Genomic DNA, 11,047 nt, shown 5'->3' on the forward strand with positions numbered 1-11,047 from the left:
AATCCAATAACCATAACCTAAGCATTCATTTATTCTGCAACCAAACCAAAAAAGTTCAAACTAGTTTGACAAGTTATTGCTTCTTCTAGTTTAATTTTCAATTAATGTGGATTTAAAATGACGATGCATAAAACATGCTAAACTCCTCACTTCAGCACATTAAAATTTAAAATGATTTTCCATGTGAATTTAGTCTAGGGATGTACCGAGCCACAATTTTTCACTTCCGATCCGATCCCAATACCTGAATTTGGATATTTGCCGATACAGATACTTTTCCGATCCGATACCAGAGCTCTGTTTGCTTTAATATTATTATTATCATTATTGTTGATTTTATAAGAGGATTTTCTTATAAAGGAGAGCTGAAAGTTGAGCTCCAATTTGCCAGAAGGTGTATCTAAGATGAAAGAATAGATTTTATGTTTTGGTGAAAGAATGAAGTACTTTTATTTTTTATACACTTTTATATAGCCTTATTTTTTATAGATTTAAAGAGAAAATACAGCACTCTCTCAAGAAGACTTTGAAGGGATGAAATTTTATATTTCCCACCACAGCATCTCTTTTCCTGAATGGAATGTCAGACTCAGCAGCAGATCAAGTGTTAAGATAAAAGATTAATATTTATTCACTTTACCTCCAATTACAGCAGAATCACTTCTGATGTCTTTGACTAAAGGCTGACCTGGATCCGCTGAACCAGGCTGGTCTGAAGGAACAGAGAAGCAGAGGAAGAAGCCAGACAGAGGGTGTTTTAAATACAACAGAACAAGAAAGACAAATAAATAAATAAATATATATATATATATATATATATATATATATATATATATATATATATATATATATATATATATATATAAACACACACATGATAATGCGTTACTGTTATGGTATATGGTTTCAAATCTACCTTTCATGAATTCAGTGGCCAATATTGAATGTTTTTAAATCTTTTTCTCTAAGTCAGACGACAGGATTTTAGGCCACATTTCTTCCCTTAGATTTTTACCCGAGGCCAAAATATGGCCATCGGGTATTGGGAAGACTTTGTGTCCGTCCGGCCATCTGTCCGTCCGTCTGTCTGTCTGTGGTCAGCATAACTCCAATCCTATTGCTGTCATGGTCTTCAAATTCACAGGGAACATTCTTGAGATACAGACCTTGGACAAGTTCAAACATGGTTAACCTTACCCTATTTTAAGAGGTCAAAAGGTCACATTCTGTTTCCCATTTTTATGCTCATACGGCCGAGGGTATTCTGGCATTGCATTATAATTTTATTTTGAGATCGCAAAGAAAAGCACCAGATCTAATCTCTGACTGTGCCTTCACTCTGTTTACCAAAAAGCATGATAATAAACCCAGAAAAAGTCAGTTTAATCTTGCTCACAATGTCAATAAATGCAAACCAGACACATCCTCAGTTTCCTTCAAGGTGTTTCTTGGACTGTGTCTGGAGTTAAACAGTGCAACTATGAATCGTCTGCTGGATTTCACTGTAACTGATCACCTCAGCAGCTGATTTCACTCATGAGTTCCTCCTCCCTGAACTCAAAGTGGTGCTGATCAACCTCCTAAGGAGACGTTTCTGTGTAGGCTCTCAGTTGTCCAGGTGGTTTCCATAGTAGAGAACCTTGAATCTTCGACTGGACTGGGTTGCTTGACAGTTGCTAGTCTGACTTCTGTCTTGACTCTTGGAGAGAATTCTCTACAAGAGTCAAAACAGAAGTCAGACCACCAGAGCAAGAATTTTAGCCGAGGAAGCTTCTGCGATTTGAAGCGAAACGTCCTTGCATCAAGCAACCCAGTCCAGTCGAAGATTCAAGCTTCTCTACTGCTAAGGAGACCAGTTCCTCAACCTGCTTCTTGGTACCTGATAAAGAGTGTGTGGTTTCTGCCACATGAAGATTGACTGATGAGGAGGAGCCACAGCTCGACGGGGCCAGGGGCCCGGTGACAATAACAGGGCTGTCAGGAGCCAGCAGAGCGGCTTTGAGAGGACTGATGCTGTTAAACTGGACAGCTGACAGACACCCGGTGAATCCAAGGGATGACAACTTGTCCAAGTCTGCTTCCAACTCGTCAGTGTCTGGATATAAAGAGATTTATGGAGAGAGAAAATTGAAAAAATGAATCACCATTTTCCATTTACACACCTGCGGCGTAGCTGCAGAAATTATAAAAAGGATACTGTTTTAAAGGACATGTCTCATGTTTTTTAACATCCCAGTTAGTAAGACAACATAAAAGTACTCATGATTGTGTCTGCACAGGTGCTAATAATTCTGACAGCCTTCTGCAGAAGTCCACATAGTTGGTCAAAATCGGCTAGCAGACCTGAGTGTGATGCTCATAATTCTCCGGGTGCGGTCAAGATGGGACACCTATCTGGGGGTGGTCCATGAGCAGTCTGAGGACCATCTAAATGCAATTTACATATTCTGATGGCGACAAAACAGCATCCGAAATTATTTGAGTGCATACGAGGGAAGCTCGAGATGAATCTGACACGGCACAAAGCGTGCCGGTGTCTGCAATGTGCCACGTATAATAATGTCCGCCTCGACTGCCCTCCCAAATCCCTGGAGTGCAAAGGAGCCGTTGATCGTTGATATGTATGTGGCTTGCTGTCATCCATGTGCAGGCGATGTGAACACAGCGCAAATAAACCGAAACACCGTGTCCACTGCGGGTCAATGTGTGGCACAGTGCACAGAGCACGGCACTGCAAATCTGGACAGGCATAATAGACCTTACAGTAGAGATAATATTCCTCCCCATGGGCAACATAATAATAATACAATAACATGCTTTTAGAGGGCGGTATGCATTTTCAGAGGCCCGACGTCCATGCCCAGTCGCCCAAAATGACCGATATACGCCCGAGTTAGACGAGGGCGAATATCTGTCATTGCAGGCGACAGCATGGACGGAGGGACTCAGAAAATGCATACTGCAGGACAACTGCATGTTATTTGCATTATTATCACTTACTGAGATACACAACACGTGGAATCACATTATCACATTAATCATATTTAATGTCATTTCAAAACACACGACACCCAGCAAACACGTATATAAAAAGTTGTCTCACTTTAACTTGTCATGCTGGCTGGTACCATGCTGCTCTCCAAATTCGTCAGGGTGTCCTCATCAAGCTGGCTGCTTTGGCTGCTGTTCATTGTTGGACTATCCATGATAAAATTATCCTGAACATCCATATTGGGACCAACACACACCTCGCGTTTTCATGTTATCGTCTGCGGACAGTTCTTGGGCTGCACATGATATGACGTCATCACTTTATGTACAGCGGACGGGTATTGGGATACCCGCCCGTTACTGCAGGCAAGTATTGACAGGTAGCGTATATAGAGCCATGGCCTCGATTCATCCTGATTAAATAAAATATATTAATCCTGTCTCAACAACAAAAACAACTGGAGACAGAGACTGCTTTTCCACCCCCAGTTGAGAAATTCCTAAGTCATCTGGAGATCTTCAAATAAGTTGGAGACATCCCCCAATGGTCCAACACTGTTTCGCAGAGGAAAAACAAAGCTGTAATTCAAAGTTCTTCAAAGGGAAGCCCTCGTCTTGTATCGGTTAAATTTCGGTCAATATGAATTACATGACATTATAATGGCTTCACATCAGAATCTGAGCTTCTCCAGGCCAGAAGAACCCAAACTTTTATGATGAAGCTAAGACAGAACCTCTCCTCATCCGGGGAGGGGGGGTGGGGGTGGGGCTTCCTCCATGATAACAAGTGGTCATAAACTCTGTCTTGACAATCAGCTTTTATCTTGAGGTTTAAAGCAAAAGGAAAGAGTTTTGGTTTGAAATAAAATTTAGATCAGTATTTCTTTCATTTATATCTAAAGACATATAATGTTTGTTTGTATTGATTTTCAAACAAAATGCTTTACATATAATCATTCCAATTTAGTGACATGTGCTCATTTTAACTGATGTGTGTGTGTGTAACCTTTATGCATTATCTAAAATGTTAAGATTGAAGTATTCTGTTTTAACCCAGAGGATGTGTTTAAGTGACGATGATTAACGTGTCCATTTGAGTGTCTTAGGATAATAGTATACCGCAAATTAATTAATGTGTTTAAATAGTTGAATCATTTCTGTCTGCCCTCAGTCCCCCTTTAAGAAGTTAGGACACAGCCTCGCTCGACCCTTCTGCTCTCTCTTCTCCACGCTTTCTCTGCCGCTCTTCTTTTTTTATTCTTTGTAAACGCTTAATTTTTATTTTTGGGCCCAGGCCCCATAGCTAAGCTAAGCTAAGCTACCACGTGGCATTCATTCATTCTTTATTTTTGACAAACTTAAAGTTTTAACCTGACGCTTTAAGGTGCATCAAGTCTTTTGAATTTTTAAGAGAACGTCCGAGCTAAGCTTTTCAAATTAAGAGCGAATTTACAGAAATGGAACCTTTCCTTTTCGGTGTATTTTTTTCAATGCTCTTAAAGTTTTACTTTTTTCTAAATTCACAAAGACTTTAATTTGGCTCCAACGTTTTTTTAAAAGCTACCAGACACCATTTTCAACAAACACCTTCTACCTCTGGGTTCCTGCAAGCTGACAACGGAGCTGACTTCAAACCAGCAGTTAACCGTCGGCAAAGCCAGCCGACTCAAGACTTGGGATCACTCGGGGACACCTCTGAGTTAACCCCTCCGACCCAAGTGAGCTCACGCTGCCTGGAGCATGGACATCAACGACGGACGGATCGGACCATCCAAACAACTCTTCAACAGCAGCTAAGTGACCCAGTCGACGGTTCCACAAAAAGGGTTTGTTGTCAATGGATACAGGTGACTACTCCTTCTTAAACATATTCAGGCTTGTTTAATATTTTTCTTAATAATTGGCTTCAAAATTCATCACTAAATTCCGGTCAGGTTTATTTACTTAACGTTTTGAGCTATCTCTCTTTCTTCCAACGTCTCATGAGTGAGTAAGAAACTTGTTTCCATGAATTAACTTATTTTCAATCACTGTCCAGAAAATGGCAGTAAAGTGTTCATTTCTTGTATAAATTGTAAATAAATTGTAAATATTTCTGCTGTGGCTTATTTTGTGTACAGAAGGAAACTCTTGGTCAGCTGTATCGTGAGAATTCAGACTTCAGATCAGAGATTGATTAAATTAAATTGAGACAGATTAATTCATTTGAGACTGATGAATTAATGTTTAAATCATAGTACCTATGCTATAAAAAAGAATAATAGGTGGTGCCCAGAGTAATAATTAAATAATAAGTATTAAACCCTAAATTATTTATTTTGGTGACCCGTTACATTGGGCCTGCTCCAATCTAATTCAATGTGGGAGTTTAACTACTCATTCACTATAAATTGCTACATATTAATGGTTCCCCGTTGTGAGGCCTAAATATCTGTAAAGCAAAGTGTCTCCAAATAAATAAATAAATACATTACATCTTATGGTTCCCCATGTGGAGGCATAAAGATTATTCCATAAATAAACATTACATTTAATGGTTTCCCCATGTGTGGGCGATTCAGTAATAAATTATTTTAACAAATATCCGTTACACGTAAATGTAAATCTATGCTACCGGCCCAGCAATGCCTCAGTAAGTGATAATGATGTGAAATATTGTGCTCATCAGATCTGCGACACCACGGCGGCTGGCGGACAGCTGCGCACACTGTCACACCTCACGTCAGAGACTCAGAGCTGAACAGGTCTCATGCTGTAATAAACAAATTATTGCTTGATCACATTTAATTCTGTCGGACATATGACGTGGAACTGTTTTGCCATGACAACATATGAAACATGAATCTCACGTCCAGGAGCATTTTGCACAATGCATCAGGACTGCACAGCTGTGGTGGAATGCTGGAAGCAACAACAGCATAAATAATTCCAATGGGATAATCCAACCAGAAATCACGATGCAGAGTTGCATTGTGGGGGGGGGGCATTAAAGTTTGCTTTGAAGGCTGCGTCTGACAATATAGTGGGAAAGCTCACTGCAAACCTTTGAGCAAAGGTGTCCTTTGACTGTCTGCAAAGGTTCGCTGCATTTGCGTGCACATGCATGTGTGGGCAAATGCAGCACATTTACGCACACACATGCATGTGAGGCCAGTGAGGCTGGGAACAAAAGGACAAGCGAAGGAGTGATTGACTGGGACTGTGGGTGACCGCACGGATGGACACATATGGCGTGAGTCCAGTCTGTACGTTGGTTGTTCTTTGATATCCTGTACAGGTCCTGTACAAAGGGAGGAACACAGCGCTCCAATCCTGTAGACATTTGGAGATCGGGCAGCGCCTTTTATGGCCGTCTGACAGCAATCTGTGTTGTCTACATAAGCTCTGGATGCGATCTGACAGGTGTGGATGAGGCTGTCTGTCTGCGCGCCGACACTGCTGACCATGCCCTTTTTCCTCCCGACTGCGTTGGATTATGGCAATATTTGCCATGTCGGGCATGCTTCTGGCAAATTCTTGCTATGTGTGATGGGGCTTTACATTTGGAAATTAATCCACAACACGATGGTGAGTGTGGCATGTTCCCCTTTTGTATTTTGTGGCTAGAATTCTTTTTTTTTTTTACTGTGAGAAAGTAAATTTGGAGCTGGAATGTGTGTGTGTATGTGTGCTGCAAAGCTCGCAGTGTGTGTGTGTGTGTGTGCGTGTGCAAGCGCACTGTGCAGCTGACGAGACACTTGCTTTCTCCCGGCAGCAGATGTATTTTTTTAGATTTTATTGATAACAACACTCATAATTAATCGTGCACAAAGCTGATCCTGGAGCAGAGATGGTTATTGACAGGCTGCGTTTATGACTCATGGCCAGAAACCTCCTTGGAGCCACAGCTTTTACCATGACTGCATCAAAATTAACAGTTATCACTTAAAAATGAGTCATCATAACACGACATCACACTTATGTCAACTTTGAAATGAATCTGTGCCTTCATTCTTAACGTTAGCAGCTGCATTCCACTGAAGCGCACGCTGGGACACTTCTAGTTGTGACTTCACTTGCTGGAAACACCCGAATACTCACGAGTACTTTATTTTCGAACGTCTCCGTAGCTGTTTGTTACAAATGCCGTCTCTTTGAAACCACCCACGGAAGTGCACAAAGTAATCATGGTGGATCATTGGATGGTCACCAACAGCCTAAATATAAATTGTTATGATTTTGGTGCAACATGTCCTTTAAGAACTATAAGTAACACTTTTCTATGAAGGGAAGCTCACTTTTTAACACAGAGTTTCCCTGTGGGTGAGTTTAACAAGAAACAGGAACTCATTAGCACATGTGCACACAACAGCCTGTGCTGTTACTTGAGATAAGGATTTTTAAATTGCAAAATATTGGCTATTTGATATAATTTGGACAAAAGGACAACCCAGCTAACCCATCATCTAGAGTGGCAGCTAACTTGAATATCAGGGTTTTTGTTAAGGGTACATATCACAGCACAACTTAATATTGTGTAACATATTGATGGATTCTTCTGGGCAGCAAACAACAAGGAATTTTTAGCTTGTAATGCTGCCCCCCCCCCCCCCAAAAAAAAAAAATCTAACAGACATAGCAACTGGGGCAGATATTACAGAAAGTTCTATTTTTGGCTCCGTCATTCTGAAAAAACTCTTGGGCCAAAACGTGGGTGACATGTTGAACAGATGTTGTCCCCCCCCCCCCCCCCCCCCCAGCTCCTCCACCCCCTTCTCTGGTATAGCTTTCATTTTTTAGCCTGACATGAAAAGTGAATAAATAAGTTGGTAACCACTGCAGCAAATGGTCTGCGTGTTGTATGCATGTCTGACATATATATTTTTAGTTCTTAGAAATCATCTGCAGACCTTACTTCTTATCCTCTTATACTTCCTCCAATGAGGGTGCACATACTTAGAGAATGCTCTGAGGGGATTTAAAGCAATGTAAGTTCTGTACTGGTGCTACAAGAAGACAATGTCAGAGGGGTCAACAAAACATCATTACTCATTCATTGGAGACCATGAATAGTCTCAACAGCTTGTTTTGAAGGTGTGAAGAAAATGATGCAGACATGGGGAGAATTTGCAATCTCTACACAGAAAGTAAATGGGATTTATTGGTACCAAACCACCAACTTGCTTGCTGTGAGGCCAGAGTGCTCTCAGGATGACTTCACTATATTACTTTAACTGTTTATATTGTCGCCAACTTACTGATTTTAGATCCTTGCATTTAATAGTTTGTAATAACAACCAATAAGCTAAACAGTTATAACAATTCTTAATTTCAATTCTTAATTCTCAATTACCTATATGTAATTGTTTCTGTTTCACGTAAAGCCATATGGCCTTTGGGTTTTCAAGATTTAAATCATAAATAAATCACTATGCTATTACTTAGCATTTAAATAAGGGATTCATAATATTGGCAACATGATCAAAATTTGCACTGTCTGGAAACAATTTAGAATTCTGACCCCTCAAGGGGAGAAATTCAAGTGATGATGCCATGACATACATTTGGTAGCGACATCCTATGTCATGTGGGGGCTTCCAGTCTGCGTGAGGGATACTGGGAAGATTACAGTGACCTCCAGCTGGAGTAAAGCAAGGCAGCGTGAGTGAACAAAATAAACCAAGGTGTCGCAAAAAGCTCAGAAACAGCTTATTTCTGTATTAATCTAATATGTTTCTCATATATTTTGTAAAGGTTAGTGATAAATAGACACCTGTAAATCTAAAAATGCTGCTTTGTAACCAGATAACACCTCTGAAGTGATTTACAAGACATCTCATGGATGTTAGCGTGCACATCCCAGGAACGCACATCAAGCCAGGTGGTCAGGTCACAGGTAATCTGCACGATGGCATAAAAAGGAAAAGACAATATTCGCCATAAAATTCCCCCCAGATAAATTTGTTCTCTTCATTTAAATGAGCTGTAATTTTGCAACATGTCACAAATATAAATCCACATTATAATGCTTGGATTTCAGCAGAAACTCAGTTTTGTCTGTTTTGTGAAATTTGCTTTAATATTTTGTTATGACCAATAAATGAAACATATATAACAATTCTTAATCTGTTTTTTCTGACCAGTCTGTAATTATTTCTGCAGTGCATGTTAATTATGCGTCAGATAATTCCTGTTCACTTAATTATTACCAAAAATATACATCTTTTCAAAATGAGAGTCAAGAATGATGTGGTCTCACAAAGGCTATTTATCAGCTGTGCTGTTGATGACGCTGTGATTGGGTTTGAAATTGAATGAGTTCAGGGCACTTGCAGAAACTAATTTCACTTTGATTGATATATGATGAAACATGCATATCTAGCTTCATAAAGGTTGGCAAATCAACTGAAGTGGGAGGAAAAACAAGCAAGCAAGCGGCAGCTATTGTAGATTGTTTGGCAGTGTGCTAAAATACAATTTATTTTTCCGTCTGCAGACAGTAGGCACATATATTTTCTTCACCTCCACATTTCACTTTTAAAAAAGAACCACTTAAAGGACAAACACAGTGGATTTCGCCTGTTGGACATCGTTAGGAAAAAAAATATCAGATTTTGTTTATCCAGCACATTCTATATGTTTAAATAAAACGAAAAAGAAAAATGTGACGGTTGTTATATCAATCAGCAAGACGAGTGGGCATTTAAAAAGCTCCAGGGGCTGCGGTTTGAGGGATCTTGATGTTTACGTCACCAAACACCACGGCCATAAGACCGAGCATGTGGCCATAAATAAAAGACACCCTGCCCACCTTCGACCAGCTGCCCTCCTTTACCTCCACCTTCCTCTGTTCTGCTGTCTCTCACAATCTGTCTGCAACAATCCCCGTCTCTCTGTTGCTTCCTGTTCCATTCGTTTGGTTGATGGATGGCAGAGCTGGCAGCGAGTGACAGCACATCAACTATCTCGCTGCCGCTCTGATACTGATATGACAGTTCGAGTCCTCTGGCTGAGCAGAGGAAAGGCTAGGTCATGTGCTAACAGAGCTAGGGTCAACGAAAACACCGCTGGTCATAGCGCAAACCCAAGCCCTCAAGGAGGACATGCATTAGGAGGATGGACTCACTGCCAAATTGTCCTGTCAAATATAACAACAACCTTTCGAGATATGCTTAAAACAAGCAAAAATTGGCTGCCAGTGCAGGAAGTTCATTTTACTTGATAAGTCTTTTCAAAATAAGTCAAGCTGTCAGACTCAGTACAGTATATGAAAATGTCGACATAACATCAAAGCATAAATTCAAGCAATCTCCTTTGGAATGGTATCTTAATAAGGTTTCTATTGCCTTCAAGTGGATGTTTTACAGACAAGTTCTTTACATCCAGTTAAAAATAACTCAAACAAGACACAGTCATACGCCCAGAATCCCCCGCCGGTTATTTGCACCTTGGCATTTGATGACAGCTCCCTGGAAAAATTATGTCTGGCCCCAAAGAAAGATCCTTCCATGTGCCACCAGAAATGTTCCTGACTTTAATGTATCATTTTCATGAAAAGACACAATGAAGCTCTGTGCAGCCGGGTAACGAAGGCGATATTTTATCATAACGTGAACTTACACTCCCCTTGCTGCAGTGGGAGCATACGAGTCTCAAATCCGAGTGAGGGCCCTGAAAGGAGCGGGAGCAAACACAGGGCCAGAGCCGAAGGATTTTGGCCAGAGCGTGGAGTGGTATATTTGAAAGAAAAACTGGAGCTTCACCTGTTGATCCTGACCGGAACTTTGGTATTGCCCATGCGCCACTGCTCAGTAAATATACATTTTTTTTAAATGGTGCATGTTGTGATACTGTTGGGCAATTCTACAGTTAACAGAATTACAATGACAGCAATCTCTGGTCATATTTTTTTTTACCGTACCATTAAGAATTGGGGCTGGTTTTAAGTATTTTACCAAAGAGTTACCCACTTAAATATGAAAATTTGCAAGTTTTTTTTTTCCATTTGCAATGTTTAATTAAAAAGTAATGTAATTTGAACCATGTTGACTATCAGAGGTGTCAAATCCAGCTTCAG

At 40.4% G+C, this 11,047-nt stretch overlaps 1 protein-coding gene across 1 annotated transcript in view; it reads right to left on the bottom strand.

The window, feature by feature from the left end:
• LOC117518379 (contactin-associated protein-like 4) overlaps positions 1–11,047 on the bottom strand; it is a 315,610-nt gene that overhangs the window by 10,995 nt on the left and 293,568 nt on the right. The window contains exons 22-23 of the mRNA XM_034179490.1: positions 1,880–2,095; positions 641–712 (exon numbers count right to left, since the gene is read on the bottom strand). Of these exons, the coding sequence (XP_034035381.1) occupies positions 641–712; positions 1,880–2,095 (288 nt within the window). The remainder of the gene's footprint in view (positions 1–640; positions 713–1,879; positions 2,096–11,047) is intronic.

The sequence above is a fragment of the Thalassophryne amazonica genome, chromosome 10 (assembly GCF_902500255.1).
Source record: "Thalassophryne amazonica chromosome 10, fThaAma1.1, whole genome shotgun sequence".
In the NCBI taxonomy this organism is placed as follows: Eukaryota; Metazoa; Chordata; class Actinopteri; order Batrachoidiformes; family Batrachoididae; genus Thalassophryne; species Thalassophryne amazonica.